Source organism: Sciurus carolinensis, chromosome 7 (genome assembly GCF_902686445.1).
Source record: "Sciurus carolinensis chromosome 7, mSciCar1.2, whole genome shotgun sequence".
In the NCBI taxonomy this organism is placed as follows: Eukaryota; Metazoa; Chordata; class Mammalia; order Rodentia; family Sciuridae; genus Sciurus; species Sciurus carolinensis.
This window is the reverse complement of record NC_062219.1, coordinates 14,545,096-14,565,162: the sequence shown is the minus strand read 5'-3', so window position 1 is coordinate 14,565,162 and position 20,067 is coordinate 14,545,096. Positions and strand designations below refer to the sequence as shown.

The 20,067-nt window shown below is 40.7% G+C and overlaps 1 protein-coding gene across 14 annotated transcripts in view; it reads right to left on the bottom strand.

Moving 5' to 3' along the window:
* Positions 1-20,067, bottom strand: part of Syne1 (spectrin repeat containing nuclear envelope protein 1) — a 443,098-nt gene that overhangs the window by 124,572 nt on the left and 298,459 nt on the right. For all 14 annotated transcript variants that reach the window (XM_047557257.1, XM_047557256.1, XM_047557258.1 and 11 more), the window contains 5 exons: positions 16,434-16,601; positions 16,085-16,246; positions 7,677-7,871; positions 6,245-6,418; positions 946-1,137 (listed from right to left, as the gene is read on the bottom strand). In XM_047557257.1, the coding sequence (XP_047413213.1) occupies positions 946-1,137; positions 6,245-6,418; positions 7,677-7,871; positions 16,085-16,246; positions 16,434-16,601 (891 nt within the window). The remainder of the gene's footprint in view (positions 1-945; positions 1,138-6,244; positions 6,419-7,676; positions 7,872-16,084; positions 16,247-16,433; positions 16,602-20,067) is intronic.

Below are 20,067 nucleotides of genomic sequence, written 5' to 3'. Positions count from 1 at the left end.
ACAGTAAATCATAGGTATTAAAAATAAGAATGAAAATGCTGCTTAATAATAGTATGAAAGGTACAAGGGAGAAACTAAGGGAGAAACTGAATGAAAGTTTTCTAAGGTATATTGGTCTGGAGGGAGATTAGTATATTAACTTTGAATTTACTAGGGTAGGCATAAGAAAAAATATAGAGGGGATAAAACCAAAAAGATCACTCAGTCACTTAAAAATATGAAGGTCAAAAATAAGAAAGAAGAAGAGAAAGAGCAGGATGAAAATAGAAAACAAAAAGTAAAATAATAAAAGTTAAAGAATCAGTAATTACAATAAACTTCAGTGGATTAAATTTGCCCTTTAAAAGTGAGGGTTTTTTATTATTGAGTGTTTAAAACGAAGAAAATATGACTAATTGTTCTTTACAAGAAATAACCCTAAAACATAAAAACACAGAAAAGTAGAAAAAGAAAGTTAGAAGACATTTCAGGCAAATATTACTGAAAACACTGTGGCAATATAACATGAGCGTTACCACTAGGGAAAATTAAGATCAGGACACGAAAGTGACAGGGTTCAATTCACCTGGAATACATGGCGATTCTCAGGTTGGGGGCCCTAAATAAGAGAGTCTGAGTATATATAAAGAAGCAAATGTAGGAGAAATAAAAACGAAATGGAAGCACATCACAGCGAGTCCTCACCCACGACCCACCTTTTAAGTTTGGGCGTAATTATTTCGACTTTCTTTTCCCACAACAGAAGATCTCATGTTTATGGTATCAAGTACCATGGATCAACCTATTTGATGCTCTAAACAACCCTATTTGATGCTCTGTGCCAAAGTCAGTGTCAATCAACACGCATGCTGACAGGTGGGTGTGGTCAGTGCTGACAGGTGGGTGTGGTCGGTGCGGTCCTCCCCACTTTCCCTCCATCTGCCCCCCACCTGAAGAGACCCTCACCTGGATGTTGAGCTGCTTATCCTGCAGGGCCCTCTGCAGCTCCAGGAGGCTCCCCTTGAGGGTCCTCAGCTTCACGGCCAGCTGCTCGGCCTCGTCCTTCGTGTGAGCCTTGCCCTCCAGCAGCAGGTTATCATTGTGGACGGACAGCTCGGATAAGGCCACCACCTTCTGCTCAATTTCCACCAGCATATTCTGGAACCACAGAAATAAAGTCGACCTTCACACATCCTGCCAGCCTCTGCAGAGACTGTTTCCCAAACACAGCCATCTTTCACCAACATCTGACCCCATGATGCTTTTGTCCTTGTCCCACCACCTTGAAGAAGAGTTTATAGATTTTTTAAAATTGCCTAAGCTTTTATAATTTTCCCCTTTTTAGGATTAGATATTATATAGAAAATACATAGGAAAAAAACACACATGAGAAATACATTTTATATCTCCAACACATATGAGGAAAGACCTGCCCTAGTGTTACCACATTTTTATTATTTCAGTGTTAGATTATGACACTTGTGGCTAATAATATAAACAAATCACGTGATCAACATTTTCCTTGTCAACTTACAAAAAGGATCCTCTTTCAAAACATTGCTTCTTTGGGTTGATGATTCTTCTCAGGATGCTCTTCTAATATCTTGTTTTAGCATCACAGATTTTTTTTTTTTTGTATCAAAGACTGAGCCCAGGGGCACTTAAACACTGAGTCACATCCCCAGCCCTTTTTTATATTTTATTTAGAGACAGGGTCTCACTGAGGTGCTCAGGGCTTCGCTAAGTTGCTGAGGCTGGCTTTGAATGGACAGTTGTCCTGCCTCAGCCTCCAGAGCCACTGGAATTATAGGTGTGCATCACTGCACATCATGGATTTTTTAACCTTACATTTCCTTACCGACTCCTTGTTTCTGTGACAACTCTAGTGCTATAGGGTTTTCTCTAAAATGGAAACTAAATCCAGAGAAAAAGCAAAATCATCTCCTTCTTTCACCATAGAAGCTCTATAGTAAGAAAAATAGCAAGATATTAGCACCAAAACAGACATGCAGACCAATGGAACAGAACAGAAGACACAGAGACAAACCCACATTGATGCAGTTACCTCATACTAGAAAAAGGCTACATAAACATACATTGGAGAAAAGACAGCCTCTTCAACAAATGATCCTGGGAAAACTGGAAATCCATATGTAGCAGAATGAAGATGAACTCCTATCTCTCACTCTGCACAAAACTCAACTCAAAGTGTTAAGGACAATGGCTCCCCTAACTCCACTCCATCCTGTCCATCACAGAAGAAGCCCTTCTGGTCTTGGCCCCCTTTACCTGTGTGACTAGAAAATAAAGTAAAGATGGGCTACTTTATCTTGTTAGAGGTCAGATCTGGTCAGATCTGGTGGCCCCATCTGCCACACCCCCTCCCATCTGTAAAAATTATTGGCTCTTGTGTGTTTATTGACTAGATAAGTCTATGGGTAATTAATGATTTATAGCCAACATCGCCCTCCAGCAGTTAAGCCTTTTCTCATTCATGCTGACAGATTTCCTCAACAAGACTCCTAAAGTGTAAGAAGTTAAATTAAGAATCAATAAATGGGACAGTATCAAACTAAAAAGCTTCTTCACAGCAAAAGAAATAATCAAAAGTATGAAGAGAGAGTCTATAGAATGGGAGAAAATCTTTACCATCTGCACCTCAGATAGAACATTAATCTCCAGTATACACAAAGAACTCAAAAAACTGAACACCAAAAAACCAAATAACCCAATCAATAAATGGGCTAAAGAACTGAACAGACACTTCACCAAAGAAATGCAAATCCAAGAAAATACAAATATATTGCTGAACACAGGAAAATTATGTCAGATTCATTCTACTGTCTTCCTTTTCCTAGCCCCTCTTCCTTCATTCCCCTTTGCCTATGGTCAACAAATATATGAAAAAATGTTCAAGATCCCTAACAATTAGAGATAAAATTAGAAATTAAAACCCCACTGAGATTCCATCTTGCTCCAGTCTGAATGACAACAATCAAGAATGCAAGCAACAATAAATGTTGATGAGGATGTAGGGAAAAAGGTACATTTATACATTGCTGGTGGGACTATAAGTTGGTGCAACCACTCTAGAAAGCAGTATGAGATACCTCAGATAACTTGGATAGACCCACCATTTGACCCAGTTATCCCATTCTTGATATATACCCAAAGGAGTTCAAATAAGCATACTACAGCTACAGAGCCACATCAATGTTTATAGCAGCTCAATCACAATAGCTAAGCTCAATCACAATAGCTAACCTAGGTGCTCTTCAACAGATGAATGGATAAAGAAAACGTGGTATATGTACATAATGCAATATTACTCATCCATAAAAAATGACTTTATAACTTTTGCCAATAAATGGATGAACCTGGAGACTATCATATTAAGTGAATAAGCCAATCCCCAAAAATTCAAAGGTTGAATGTTCTCTTTGATATGTAGATGGTAACATACAAGAAGGAGTGGGGGATAGAAGTACATTGGATTAGACAAAGGGGAATGAAGGAAGGGAGAGGAGATAAGAACAGGAAGACACTAGAATGAATCTGACATAATTTTCCTGTTTTTATATGAGTACACCACCAGTGAAACTCCACATCATGTACAACCACAAGAATTGGAAGTAATACTCCATGCATGTATAATAAGTCAAAATATACTCTACTGTCACATATATCTAAAAGAAACATACAAAAAGAAGTAATTAACCCTACCCAGAAAAAAATTGTGTTTTTATATTTGTGAACTCTGAACTCTTTAAGGTGTACTTTCTAACTTTTATTCAATCAAGTAATTTATTAATGAAAAAGAATAATTTCCTTGTGCAAAATTAGAATTAGGGCTATCCTATCAACTCCTTTTTTTGGGGGGGCGGCAGTGCTGAACCAGTTCCTTGTATATACTAGGCAAGTGTGTTACCACTGAACTACATCCTCAATCCATTTTTGGATTTCATTTTATTTTGAGACAGGACGGGGTCAGATACCCAGGCCTGCCTGTAGCTCCGGATCCTCCTGCCTCAGCCTCCTAAGTGGCTATACCTGGCCCATCCCAATTATAAGAATGTATCTTCAAACTGAAGAACTGGAACCAAATTGAAGAGCAGAATTTTAATTGAAATGGGGATTAAAAAATGATTTCCTGAAGATTATTTTGAGAAATTAATATAATTCTATGCAGGGCTGATTTTTCCATTAGGCATGTCAGGCACTGAGGGTCCATAATGCTTTTTAAGGTCCAAAAAGATATTTAATTTTAATTTCCTTAAAAATCAGAAGAAGAAATACATATAATAATATGAATATGTAGGAATGAATCCACCCTAGTTTGTACTAGTCTTTGTGGCATTTTTCATGAAGAAAAGTGTTTACGAAAGAAAGGTACCCTGGTCCACAAAAGTCATGCAGTGGCTCCAATTCTACCTAATAGTATTAATTATTATACCACTGCCTTAATACTAGATTTTAATTGTCTAGATTTTAAACTGACTTAATGTTAGATTGCATTGATCAACTGATTACAGTGCTAGGGATCCAACTCAAGGAAAGAACTCTACCACTGAGCTACATCCCTAATTTTAATTAATTAGGTTTTAATTGGTTTAATTTCTAGATTTTAATGAATTTAAATTTAAAATCTAACCTGATATGGTGATTAATTTTTACATTTTATTTTATTTGTTCATTTTTATGTGGTGCTGAGGATTGAACCCAGTGCCTCACACATGCTAGGCAAGCGCTCTGCCTCTGAGTTACAGTCCCAGGCCCTCATTTTTATATTTTAATAAACTGTTTGCTTGTGTAATTTCAATTTTATCTGCTTCTAGTGTCTTAAAAATAAGACCAAAACACTACTTTAATACTTTGTAAAAGTCTTGGAATATGCTGTCTAAATTATTGCTTCATGCCCGACTATAAAAATAGATTTATACAAAAGAGAAGAGTGGCAGTAATGACAAAACATAGTTTGAAGTCCCAGTTCAGGTGTTAATTTCAAGTGCTAAAAGGGGAGGTTAAAGATAGATGTCTATTTTCAAACTAGAAACAGCAGGAAAGAAGATACACAGAACAGAAAGCACTCACATATGACTGTGTCTACAATCACGACAGAATAATAATACTTTAAATACTTACAGAGGAGTTTCCTAAGGTATTAGAAAACCAAAAAACAATGATCAATATTATTAATCTCCAATTATAAATAGGAATGACCAATGCAGTATATCACAGTTTAAAAATAAAGACAGTCAGGTGTGGTGGTGCATTCTTGTATTCCCAGTGACTCAGGAGGCTGAGGCAGGAAGAATACAAGTTGGAGGACAGCCTCATCAATTTAGTTAGACACTATCTCAAAATAAAAAAAATAAAAAGGACTGGAGATGTAGCTCACTGGTAAAGTACTCCTGGGTTCAACCTCCAGTATCAAAAATAAAAATAAAATAAAATAAAAATAAACAAATAAAGGAAGAGTTAAATAATTATAGATATGTACACATTTCCTCTGATTTAAAATGGGAAAAATATGGAATTGTGCATAGCAATATTTAATCCTGCAGGTTAGGCAGGGTTTTCTAGACACTTCCTAGTTAATTCAATGAGAGCGTTTTAAAGCATACTTCACCCATATGTGAAGTCTAATATATTGACCATCATTGAAGTTGGATGATGAATGCATGGAAGTTCATATCTATTCTATATTTATTTGTGTGTTTGGAAATTCCATAGTAAAGAGGAAAGAGATAATACTAGAATAAAAATCTTAATGCAATTACCTGTCACATTAATCCCTAGATACTCAACATGGGAGGAAGAAAAATTTCAAAAGACCACCTCTCACGTTTGGTCTTCTGGTCTGCCTAAAACTGATGGTTGGAAAAATTTTCCAAATATCATATCAGGATTAGAACCCCAATCAGAAGAGGCTCCTAGGGATGCTTCTTGTGTTTATTCGCAGTTCGACTCCACGATACTAATTCTTCTCATTAGGTTTGCATTTTTTTTTTACCACAAGCCCTTGTGTATCTATGGTCTTTAAAAATGTCCTTTTGGAAACAAACAAGATTTTCTAGAGTAGATCCTTTTAGTAAATCTTTTTCAAACACTAAGCCCAAGTTTGGGTTTTACTGAGGCTTTGCAATGAATTGGCATGTACTTAGGGCATCTTGCACCCATACCAAGACTGTTTGCCAGTGGGCCTTCTGTAGTTCAGACCTGTGCTTCGTGGGGTTGGCACAGTCCTTTGAGACCACTTTTGTACCTGGCAGTCCACCAGCTGGGCCTCCATGTCCATGGGTTCTTTTGGTGAACTGAGTGCAACGTCCAGGGTGGCCTTAGTGCTCAGGAGCCAGTGGTCCAACTCGTCAGCTTCGCAGCGATACCTCTGTAGGGCCTGCTCCTGCCTCTGCTCCTCCAGCTGATCATTCAACTTCTCCTAAACCAAGAAGCAGCATGTAACTGGGGTGGCTGGGAGGGAACTCTTAAGATTCAGCAAAAGACCAAAGGTTCTCAGCTCTGGCTGCACACCTGGGAAACTTGAAACACCACAACCACCCCCCCAGAAAAACCTATGCTTGGATCACATCCCACAACAGAAATTCAGAATTTCTGGGGGTGATTCTCAAGATTTTTTTTTAAAGATTCCCCAATGATGCTAATGTGCACCTAGAATTGAACACATCATTCTCAAATCAAATCACATACCTATAGGACCAGAAATAATGTGAATGATGCTGCTGATTATATCAACTGAATGGCTAAAGCTGTCCTCAAACTTGGAACCCTCCTGCCTCCGCCTACCAAGTCACTAGGTGCTCAGCTAAATACCTTAAAGACTATCTTATTAATAATTCATTTTTATTGTTTTTAAATAATAATTTTTATACATTTAGCATGGAGATTAGTAAGTAGGGCAGACACATTAATTTTTAAATTTCTCCTAAATTAGAAATACATGGAAAATATAATTAGACGAATATAAGTAAATTTATAAAGAACCTACACACCCAGCAATAGGGTCATGGTAAACTGAATTACAGTATAATTAGCCAATTAAAAAAATGATTTTTCTGCTCATATAAAAAGAAATGTATTGGGAACCAATGATGTGGAGATAAGTTGCTGACCCTGGAGATACAATAAGCCAGACATTAGGAAGTCTCTGTGAAACCATGGTCTAATCGAATTATAGAAGCAACAATATGAACTTTATAAATGCTCCTCAGAGCCAAGAATTACAAGAGAATAAATAAAAAGAAAAATTGCCGATCTCGGCATATATATGAATGCCAAAATGTGTCCATGTATGGAATAATATTTAAATTAGGTAAGGAGAGATCCAGAATTGCAAGAGCATTTTCGTGAATAGGTGTGTTTGAATTGGTGCATTGGAGACTAAGCGGAGTCAGGCTTTACTGTTCTAATAAGAGGCATCAGGCGCTCGTATGTAAGCACAGCACACCCTGGCAGTGCCTTCGCCAGGGTCAGGTCCCCCAGTGTGTGCTGGGGTCCATACCAGGTCTCTGCCTGCAGGGAGACGGTTGGGGAGAAAGGACCCAGGAGGGCTGCGCCCTGCGCGACCCCAGGGCGTGAACCCTGAGATCGTGATCACGGCGGGAACGCGCACACCTGTCAGCTGGACCTGGCGTCAACTCAGGAGTGACCTGAAGAGGCCATGTCAGCCTCCGCCTTACCTCCAGGAGCTGCCGCTTCCCCGCCGCCTTCATCTTGATGGTGGACATTCGCTCGGCCAGGACGGTGAGCGTGGACTGCAAGGCCAGCTGCTCGGCGGGGTCGCACTCTTGAGACTCGGACACCAGCTCCTCCGCCAGCGAGGACTGCAGCGCGTTGATTTCGTCCTGGAGCATGAGGATCTCGTCCATCAGGGCCTGCAGGAAGAGCGTCACGCTCATGCACGCGTCTTCAGCCTGGGGGCAGCGGCCAGGCTCTCCTCCACCGAGACTAGTGCGTGACATTCCACCTGGACGTCCTCTTACCAGCAAATTGGGGACTACTCGCCTGAGTATCAGACTGAGTGCCAGGATGTTTCTGATCTTAGTACTGCGTATGCCGGCAACTAAAGTGACCCTGAACCAGTTAATTAACCTTTCTGGCTTTCAACAGGCTCATCTATAAAGGGGTGGTGGGGCTACAGGGCTCAAAACCATCACTCTCACATCATAAAGGACAGGAGAAGTGGGTAACCCGTTTCCATGTTGTGACACTCTCCTTGATTTTCTCCTCTACTCAACTCTAAAACGTGAAGTTTCTTGGGGCTCATTTCCAGGCCGTCTTCTCTCTGCAAGGTCTCTTCCAGGCTGCGAGAGAACCTCTTTAATGGGGTCCATACCCAAAGTTTCAAACGCTCATGCTGCACACTTCTGAAGGCACATCCCTAACCCAGAGGTGTGTCCTAATGTGTCCTAAACCTCAGGCTTACTATTCCACTTGCATTGTTCACGGCATAGTAAGCGTTAAGCAAAAATTGCACTGTTGCACTGGCCCCCAACAGATGGGACTAAAAATTAAAACAGAGTCACTCATGCTAAGTTCCAGGACACCAAACCTAAACTGAAGCATTTATCTCATCTTCTAAGGAACCCGGAGAAATGAAAAATTAACAGCTGAATTTCCCAAGTAGCCTAGTCTCAATCAACTTGATAAGGGAGTTGTATCTGCTTTAATTCTTATACAAAAGAAGAGACCTAAGGTAACCTGAAGCTCACTGATCTGTTATTTTTCTATTCTGTCTCCCTGTCCTTGCCTTACAGGGAAAGAAGGGTTGAAATGACAACCCCAGCACTTCAGGAAGCTGAGGTAGGAGGATTTCAAGTTTGAAGCCAGCCTGAGCAATTTAGGAAAAACCTGTCTAAAAATAAAAAATAAAAAGGACTTGGGGGTATAGCTCAGTGGTAGAGGGAAACTGGGTTCAATCCCCAGTACTGCAAAAATAATTAATTAATTAATTAATAATGAACAAACCCACCAATCCAGTTTTTATTCTTCCCATTTTTTGTTTGTTTTTGGACATTCTTGGTCTATAAAACCAATGTCTTCTACTCAGCCCTTGGAATAACTGTTTTATGGAATGAAGTGTTGTTGGATTCTAGAATCAAAAATAAAGCCAATTAAGATCTTAAAACTAGACCATTGTTTTTGTCCTTTGACAACATAAAGTCCATTTCCTGCCCAACTTTTCCCCTCACTGCTCAAGCTGGAGACCTAGGAATAACACCATCAAGTCCTTCACTCATATATCCAATCCATCACCAAATCCTACTGCTCCAAAATACATCTTGTATATCCACGTTATCTCCTTCTCCACCCTGCCCCCTCCAAGGTCAAAGTCAAAGTCAACTTACTCTCTTGTCTGAATGGCTATAATGATCCCCCATGAGTCTACCTGCTTTTACTCTTGTCTCTCCAGGCCTCTCTTTACAAAGCAATTACAGTGACCTTTAAAAAATATCCCTTAGATCCTCTCACTCTCCTACTTTAAAATATTTAATGACTTCCCTCCTGTAAAGTAAAATGTGAACTCCTTACTGCTTGCATGGCCTCAGCCTTCCTGCTTCTTGTACCACCCAGCTGCTTGCTCTCTGAATTCCTGCCTTCCTTATTATCTCCAGGGCCCCATCTCTTTCCAGCCTCATGGCCTTTGCACATGCTGTTCCCTGAAGCTGGAACAGTCCTTCCTACTGTGTGTGTGACGGCCCTGCTCACCCTTCAGTCTTAGGTTCATGTCACCCCTCAGAGGCCTTTCCTGACCCATCTAAAGGAACTGGATCATTCTCTCAATAGCACTGTTTTCCCATTTAACATCTACCACGATTATACCTAGTTTTCATTTCTCTTTTTTCATACATTATAACTTGCTCTTTACCTGAAATCTTTGCAAGAAATTCTTATTCAGGATTTGAATGGCATGTTAGAAATAAAGGCACCACAGCAGGAGAGGTGACCGTGGTCAAGTAAAGTAACACAGGTTTTGTATATTAGTTAACGTTTGACAGTTTCCATCTCTTCTACAGACTGCAAGCTTGGTTGTAAACACGTGCCTCCTCCAAATACACTCTCAACAAATATTAAAAAAAAAAAAAAAAACCTTCCCTTTCTCTATTATGTTCTGTCCAATTTCTAGCAGATTTCTAATGGACTGTTATATCTCACACACATTCAGAGAAGTGTGCAGGCTCAAAGTGTGTGGTTCTGAGAATTTTCACAAATGCCCACACATGTTGCCCCCCAGATCATGAAATAGTGCATTCCCAGGACTCAGTGTGCCCCGCCCCTTTGACATCCTCCCTGTGGCTCCTCCCCTCCTTCCCCATCACCCTGGTGACCTGTAAATAGGGCAGATGACCTCGACCTGCACTTGGCTTTCTCGACATGGAATCATACAGGATTCACTGCTTTGCAGGGGCTTGGTTCACTCCTACCCTGACGGCCAGGCTGGATGTGCTGCACGCAGAGCTGCTCACTTTCACCCCCGCAGCACACAGCGCTGCCAAGCCAACTGGTCTGTGAATCTTTTTAACCGAAACCTTTCTAGTAGGTTCCCAGTGGAGCCCCATGCTTGTTTTAATAGGCACTTCCCTGCTGCCTGACACCCAGCCCCTTTTCAGACACTTGCTGTCCATCTCTTCTTCTTGCTGGCTAAAACTCGAATGCAGTCTCCCGTGGAGTCTTACTGATAAGCGCTGCTTATATATTTTGAATAATTCTGTGTGCTTGTGTTTCTTTTGGTTCTGTGTATTGCAAATGTCTGCTCCCACTCTATGGAAATGCTCCTATTTTTTTTTTTTTCTGTATTGAGAAAAAACTTCTTTAATGGTGTCTTTTGATAAACAAATTCTTAATTTTATTAAAGACTAATGTTTTCCTTAATAGGGGTTTTTGGTGTCTTACTTAAAAAATATATTTGCCTACCACAATGTCATGAATATATCATTATGCTATCTTCTAGACCTGGGAGTGCGGCTCAGTGGTCTTGGGTATGCTTAGAATTACTGAGGCCCCTTGGGTTCAATCTGCAGCACAGGGAAAGACAGAAAGAAAGGGGGGGGAGGCAAAAAGAAAGAAAGGAAGGAAAGAAGGAAGGAAGGGGGAGTGACAGAAAGAGAGGGAGGGAAAGGGAAGGAGGAAGGGAGGGAGGAAGGAAGGAAGGAAGGAACAAAGGAAGGAAGGAGGGGGGAGAGAGAGGGAAAGAGAAGGAGGGAAGGGGAGGGAGGGAGGGAGGAAGGAAGGAAAGAAGGAAGGAAGGAAGGCAGACAACAAAATGAATGCTATGGAAGCAAGGTCTTACGGAATGGCATCAGTCTTCAAAAGGTTTGGCACAGGTGTTTGATGAGATAAAGATAGAGAACGGGTGTTAAGAAATGTTATAGCAATTTGACATTGTCATAACATCAAATAGGTTTTCATCTAATTTTACATAGTGTTAGTCTTTGATGGGTTATAAATTAAGAAAAAATATTCACCACAGACAGTTTAGAAGCACTATTTTAATACCTTTTTTTTTCTTTCTTTTTATGGTCCTGACATCATGCTTAGATCTATAGACCATCTTAACTTAATTTTTATGTCCTGTAGGCAGGGATCAAAAGTATTCTTTTCCCTTCACCTATTGTTTTATAGTGCAATCTTTGCCATAAGCCAAGTATCTATGTAGATGTGAGTCTGCTTCTGGCCTCTAATTTTGTCTCATTGACAGATGCCATACTATCTCAATTCTTAGAGCTTTATAAGTCTTACAATCTGGTAGGATGTATCTTTCAACTTTATTTGTCTTCCTCAAGGTTGTCTTGGCTACTCGTGACATTATGCATTTGATACATTTGCAATATATCTTAGAGGTAGTTTACAGTCGTCACCAAAATACTTGCTGAAATTTTTAAACAAGATTGCACTGAACTTATAGATGGTCCCTTTTGTTATGAGTCAAGGTATTTTTTGTCTTAGTAACTTATTTGCTACTATTATGTGATCACTTGCTTTGTACCTGATTTCCAAAAATATAAAACCTTATTATTTGGTCTGATTTTATAGGCTCCTCCACAATTAGACTGACCTCATTATGTCTCTTTGCTTTGCACCGATCCCTCACAGAAGCAAGAGCCTGCTCATGGCTTCACACCGTGCTCGCTCCCTTTCCACACACATTTACATTTATAGTGCCTCCTACCCACTCCTGTTGTCATTCCAACTTTTTAAACTCTCCCCAAAGTTCTGGCTAGGTCTCCTTTAATCTACTTCCACCACTCTAGCCCACAATTACATTTAACTTTCTGTGCAATGGGTTGGTAATTCACATCATCACTACGGCAGATTTTAATTCCTATTTTAATAAAAAGCATGTCTTTTCAGTGTGCACATAATAGGTACTCAGCACATCTAGTTGACTTGAATTAATTCTAACTATGATAGAAAAAATTGATAGCTGAATCATGAAGCAACCAGAAAAACAATATGCATCCTCATTGAGTCTCAGTGGATCTGAACAATGAGGTGTGAAGTAAGCTGCTGGCTTCATTTCTAACTCAGACTATTCTAAAATAGCTCTCTGAATTAAGGAACAAAGGGATTAGGTACTCTAGAACTGCTGCTTTTTGTCCTGTTATAGACAGGCTTCTGTTCATACTTCGGTTCCTGCAGCCAGGCTTAGTGGGTAGGGTTTTCTTTTGGAGTGAGGGAAATATTTTGGAACATTTTAGAGAGATGAAATAGAGATGGTGACTGTGCAACATTAAGAATAGTCTATTTTCCACTGAGCCCAGCGTGGTGGCCACACCTGCAATCCCAGTGATTTGGGATGCTGAGGCAGGAGCAACACAAGTTCCAGGTCAGCCTGGGTCACAGAGTGAGACCCTGCCTCAAAATAAATAAAAAGAGCTACAGATGTAGCTCAGTGGTAAAGTGCCCCCAGGTTCAAAGCCTAGAACCCCAGTCCCAAATGCCACTGAAGCGTATACTTAAAGTAATTGTATATTATGTGAATTTCATTCTAATTTTAAAAAATCGAGCAGCCAAATACGTCTTTAGTCCCACAGTTCTGAACACACGAGCTGACGACGGCTGTCGCCCCCCACTATCTTATTCTTTGGGTTTCTGCTCAGTGATTACAAGGAGGGAACATGTAGGTGATTTAGAGGAGTCCTAGAGATTATTAAAGATGGGAAGGTGCAGGGGTGAGGAGCTTGGATTTGATCTGTGCATACTATAGGCATGTTACGGAAACAGCATACTGAAACCCATTGCTATGGAAAATTAATGTGTTAATGAAATTTTATATTTTTTTAAAAAAAGGAGTACCTTGAGTTTCTCCAAAGTGCCCAACTTTTTAACAGTTAGGGTAAAACATAGACTTCATGTTCAACACCAAAGGTAACAGAAATTTCATGTTGACTCGGAACTATCTATTTGCAAGGCTCTTTTATACTCATTTTGGTTTTTGTATGTATTAAAAAACAAAACCCTAACCTCAGAGCTCTGCCTACTGTCTATCACTGAGCTCAGCATGGGAAAGATAATGCATGCGCCCACAGCACGAGATGCCCGCGATGATGGCGGTCTGGGTCCCAGAACACAGAAACCTTCAGCTGTGCACTGTGTTCAAGACTTGGAGTTAACCCGGCATATGATGTAGAGATGACAAGAAAGTCCCAGCACTCCACCCAGACTGGTATATTTAGACAAGTGACTGGAGGGAAAATGTGGGAATTGAGTTAATTCTTTAAAGAAATGACACTTCTAAGAAAGTCTTGGGGAAAGAATAACAATGGAAGTACTTATATAATTTTTCTAAAAAATATAAAAAGCATACTGGATTTTCTCAAAATTGTAGAAGTGGCAACTTTATAATAGTGCTTGGCATTTTTAAAGTATCAGTCCAGAAGCCAAGAACACATTTAGATTTGTTGATACCATGAGCTTTGCTCATGGGCAGTTCTGTCCCAGAATTTGTGGAACCTAGGCACAGACAGTAAAAGGTGACAAAAAATGCTCAGACAGAAAATGTTGGATTTATGATGATCTATGGAATTATACTGAATGTTCCTTACATTTTTTTCTCTCCCTCCCATTATAGCCACAAATGTCATTACTAAGTCCCAATGTCTGGTAATCCTCATCAAATCAGCTGCGTTTTCTCACTGCTATGATGGTTAGCACTGCAGTTCCTAATTCATAAAGGGACAAAAAAAATCAACAGGGTTGTGATTGGCCTTAATTAGAAGAACAGTCAGTTTCACTTTTAATGAATAATACTTAAGATAGAATTTTGAGTTTTTAAAATTAAATCCTTTGAACAAAATAATAATTTTGCTCTGTAGTCGGTTTATAAGTACTTTCACATTGAAGTCAGATGTGCAGTGTGGAACTCCTGATTGGGAGCTAATTCACTGTTTCATTTTAGGAACTGAATGTCACGGCCAGTCACCAGAATCCTGTTTCCATGTAGTTCCTAACTCTCGTGCAAGTCAGTGGAGGGTTTTGGGAGCTGTGGCCTTCAAAGTAAAACTACTTAAACCTTCCTCCGTTTCACTGGCTTCTAGAACTTGAGTGTCTGACTCAATTTCTCTCTGGTGCAGGCCTCAGAAAATGTATGCTGTGCTCCTTTTGGCTGCTTAAAGCGGCCACATGTAGGACAGCCCAAAGAAGCTGGCCAGCAGCGCTCTCGTGGGATGGGGAGGTGGGGAGGCGCTCCCCTCCTACAGATATTGTGAAGACAAGGCCCCCAGGACAATAGGACAGACAGACCTGTGGGACTGAGAAGAGTAAGGAGTGCCAGGAGCCCACAGGGGTGACAGGACACCCCTTCAGATGAGAATGAGGTGGCTGTTGACCATGAGCAGACTGGAGCATCAGTTAAAGAGGACTGCGTGACACTGAGGCCCTTCTGGAAGGGACAGGGCTTTGGGGGACAGTGGCCTATTAAGAAAATGGGGGGAGTATAGAGAGAAAGAGCACTGTAATAGCCACCTGGTGGAGGACAACAAAGGTTAGTTCTAATTCCATACTTGGACCGCACACTTCCTAAATCTGGAGGATTCTGGGTGACTTTGGGGCAGCAGAAAGACCTTCTGAAGGAAGTTTATCAAAATCAAGTTCTAAAATGGGTGCTATGCACTTGATCTCTATCTTAAGAAGTTACAAGAGTGCCATAAATTTGAAACCACTCTTTCTCAATATGCTGTCTTTAGATGAAATGTTCTCATTTTTCTGTTATACTGAAAGGCCCTGTATTGCAAAAGAATGCAACATAATCTGTTTTCCTGGCCTCTAAAACCAGAAAGATACAGAGTAGATAAAGCTAATAAGCACATCATGCTTTTATAGCTCTTCATTAACATCTAAAAATGTTTAGCTTTTTCTCTGCCTTTCCTAGTATTGTCACATCCTCCTGGTTTCTGGTCAGGGACAGGCAGCATTTCCTCACCCCAGAGAGACTGAATTTGCAGGTGACTGCATACCTCATATCCTCAGGCCCTGGTTATAGCACACAAATATGATTGTGTGTTAATAGCAAACCTGATAATACTGCTAAAGTACTAATTAGGCTTTAATATATGTACATTTCTTGGCAAGCATTTTTAACTGATGAATTTTTAACATCATCTTCTAAATTAGGTTAATGTAATCCACTGTTTCTCATATAAAACTGAAGCTTAGTCTGGTTTGCCTAACCTTTTAAAAATGATTGAAGTCAGAACATTGGCAAAATTAGAACCTAGAACACCTTATCCTCCCTGCTTTACCCACTTAAGTCTGAGACTCAGTCTCTCAGGTCATAATGGGGCAGTGCTGGGGGCATACTGGCTAATACCTAGAGAAGGCAGATTTGGGGTACATTATTCTACAACAATGGCTCACAACAAAATTAAAACAATTTGGCAACTGTAAGGAAACTCACTTTGTATAAGAAAAAGGCAAGAGCAATATTGATGCACATAGATTTTTACAATCAGAAGCAAGGTCTGATTTTCATTTTTTCCCTTCTTAGATCTCTCTTGAAAAGGTGACGGAACTGACAATCTGCTCTGCAGAACACTGGCCCAGCGGACAGGGCCCAGAGGAAGGAAGTTGAAGTCACCACTCTTTTTACCTGATGTTCGGCCATCTGGCTTTCTGGGCTCCTGCCGGGCTTGAGACTCTCTCCCAGCTTCATCTCGATGGCCTCCATTTTTGTTGAGATGGACTGGAGGGAGTCCTGGTACTTCTGCTGCCGTTCCAAAGCTTCATAGAGGGTGCGCTGCTTTTCACTGATCTAAATAAGAAAAGGGATCTTACCAGCAGTTTCCTACCTCTTATCTTCCAGGTTACAACATTTCTTTCCTCACCACCTTACCCAAGGGCATTCAATCGTGTAGTGGATATGTAACTCTCTTCAAGCATTTCATAAGATAATACCTAAGGTAATGGGTGTCTGGTGGCCTTACATTTCAAAGGCTTACCACATTTTTTAAGGTTTCCCAAGAACGCTGCAAATCACCCAGTTTGGCAGTAGCGGAGGGCTCCAGTCCTGTTTCATAGAATTCCTGGGAGGCTGATGTGCTGGGGTGAATCCTTGCAGCCTCTGTTTGCAACCGCTCAGCAGACAAGGCTTGGTAATAAGCAATGTCCTGGGAGGGAGAGCACAGCAGAGGATTCAAAAGGAAAGACAGAGACCAGACCCATTGTGCTTTGGGTCCTATCTGTCATGTGAATAAAGGTCTAGAATTTGCATCTTTCACTGGGACTATGAACCAGTAAATTCTTATTAACAAGAAGAATTCACACATACAGAAGCATGCTAAAACAGTTATAACATTTTGATTTGCCTAAAAAGAAATAAACAACTTTACCAATATTTCAACTTGCCAAAACTAATTTTATATTTAGTAAAATGGACATACAAAGAACATAAAGACTGTTAACTAGTATGGAAAAATGAGAGTCTAAATGATCTGGTTTTGAAAATTGTTCAAGGTATTGCTGCACGATTTTTTTAAAAAGTATTTGATTTTAAAAAGTTACACATAAAGACAAACATTTTGCAGATGTAGCCAGATCTTCATAATTTGTGACTTTATCATACATAGAAATTAATTGAAATATTTTAATGCTAAATAAGGGAAAATGTGATAAAGAAGTTGAAACTAAGAAATAAATATTAAAGTTTTCTTCTATTCATTTCATGGAAGTACTTAAGACATGAACAAAGGGAATGGTAAAAATTCATACTTTGGAATTTTTTAAATATCTTGGGTCATGAGTAATACTGCATGTTTTGTAAGTGTAGATAATGAAATTTACAATATTGACATATGTACCTGATGTATTTTCAGTAGTTTCCATGTGCATCTGTCCATATCTTAATAGACATTGAATAGGGAGAGCAATGTTTATATTCTATGAGTTGTGATTATAAAGTTTGTTGCATTTGCAGCTGTATCGCTGAAGATGGTTATGCCAGAACCTTCCTGATAACCATGTATTGGTAAAAAGTATTAAAGAAGGCTCTAGCCCCATGGAAACTAAGACTGGCAGGATGGGGTTGGTGCTTGGCAGGTCTGTAAGAGGGCAGAAGCTGGGTGGGCCAGCAGCATGAGTTCAGACTGGGAGTGGGGACACCTGAGATCTGGCTGGCATTCTCCCAAGCAGGTGTGCAACTGGAGCAAGTCACTCCAGTCTTGTGCCCAGCTCAACACTGGGTGACCTTGAGGACTAAATGAAATAATACCTGAGTGACCATGAAACTCCTATGCATTTTGTGCAGAGGCTTCTAGATAAGTCCCTCACATTTACTAACATAGCCACAGGGAGACAGCTCCTCTTCACTCCTGACCCTGCCGCCATCTTGAGTGCATTACTGTGGCATTCCCAAGTCCTTGACAGGCTCACCTCACTGCTCCTCGCTCACCTCACTTCACTTCAGACCCCACACCCTTGAGGACCGTCCTCACTGAATCAGATCACACCACAGCTACTTCTTGCTATGTCTAAAGTTACTTAAACCCCTTTCTTGCCAACACTCTTGTTTCCCTTGCCCCTTTGACCTGGGCTTCACCCACCTGGAAAATCCCAACCATTGCTTAATTCAGAATCTCTTTCCAGAGTGCAACACATATAATGTACACACACGTACACATACACACACAACCAAAGCCATCGACTCAAATGTTCACAAGTCTGGTTCTTTTCAGATCCACCTTTACCTCATGCTTGCCATTTGGCTTGCTACTGAAGGTCCCTCCAATCTGACCTCAGTCCCATAAACATTTTCCAGGACCCCAATGCACTAATGGCCTTTCCTTCTCATTGATTTTCTTCTCAGCATATAGAGAAGCAGTTCTCTCCCATCTGAAAATACCTAGACGTACTCTTTCTTTTGAATCTTTTTCGTGATATCCCAATCTAGAAAAGTCCACAGATCATAATGTGATGGATCACCACAGGTGGACAGATTTGCGCCTTGGCTTGATGCTCATTTTTTCTCCCTTTCACTTCATAATCTAGCTTCTGAAAATGGTAGTGTATATAGCAATGTCACTGTGTCCCTCTCGACCCACTTCTCTGTGCCCGAGTGAACCTCAGCCCTCATGACCAGAATGAGACCGCTCTTGCCACCATCATCAGTGGCTTCTTTCCCTTGACATACAATAGCCATGTTCCAGCCCTGCCCTTGCTTGACCTCTCTGCAGCATTCAATAGCACCCACGGACCATTCCCTCTCAGAAACCCTTTCCAAATAATCCTCTGTTCTCAGATCTCTGGTCATGCAATATTTCTCTTTTGTAATTTGCTTTTCCACTAACGCCTCCATATTGGTGAATTTGTAAGCTGCAGGCTCACGTATCCAGCTGTTCACATACATCTCACAGGCTCTCCAAACTCAATATTTCCACAAGGATGGGAAATGAATTCAGGAAAAAGTGATAAAACCCTTTCTATCTCTCAGTACATACATGGAACTTATACCCATCTAAGCTATAAATTTCTTCTTGCCTTCGCCCACCACTGGTTATGTGAGGATGAAATTCTATTGACGCATATCCCTCCCAGAGTCAAGGTTCAAATTCTCATTACAGCAATTCCCTCCTAACTCAAAGATTGCGAATTGGTAGCCTGCAGGCTGCCTCTGGGCTGCATACTTTTAGTTTGGTTTGTACGGTGTTTTAAATTTCAAAAAACCTATCTTTGTTAAAATAGAGAAAACTCGAGATTCATGGCTTCTTTTGCAAACCTGAAGGTACCATAGTCACTAGACCCCATGTCTATGCCCCAACAGAAATTTTCTCACAGGCTCTGGTCTGTTTCTCCAATTTTTAGCACCTGAATAAACCAGGCACAAGTGTGTGGGTCTTCTGTCCTTAACTGGCTTCCCTGACTGATTTTCCCATCTCGATCCTACTGTATACATCAACCCAGAATGATCTGTTCTAAAGTTCGGTCTGGGCAGAGCTGCTTGTTAAATTCCCTCAGTGGTGAGCTATTAAATTCTGAGTGAAGTTAAAGTTCCCTTGTGTACTTGTGTACATCACATAGGCATCCAAGGTCCTATATGATCTGGTGCCTGCATCCCCTTAGTCTCATTTCTGCGCCCACCTCCCCAAACCTAAATGTTTCTCCATTTATACTGAAACTATTTGCAGTTGCCTTGAAGGGTTGCTCTTCTTCCTGCCTCCACGGCTTCGCACGTGGGGCCCCTTCCTTGACCTGCACCTGAAGCCCACCTGGCTTAGGTGCTTCCTCTGTAGCCTCCCATCCCTCTGCTCCACAACTCCCCGTCAGGTCACTTGCCACCCTCGTCTCGCCATCTGCCCATTCTCACAGAGACTGTGGGCTTCTTAAAGGCTGTGACAGTTCCTGTAGTCTTTCATCCCGAGGACACTGAGGAGTTTGGTAAACAAGAGGCAGGCCCATGTGCTCACAATGAATCATGCATCTAAAAGTACTTTTGTCAATTCTATTATTTTATACACATGGTAAGTAATGCAGGGCTTCCCCCTTATCATGGTTGCAGTCTCTGCAGTTCCATTTATCCACAGTTAATCATGGTTTGAAAACTTAATCTAGTGGAAAATTCCAGAAATGAACAATTCACAA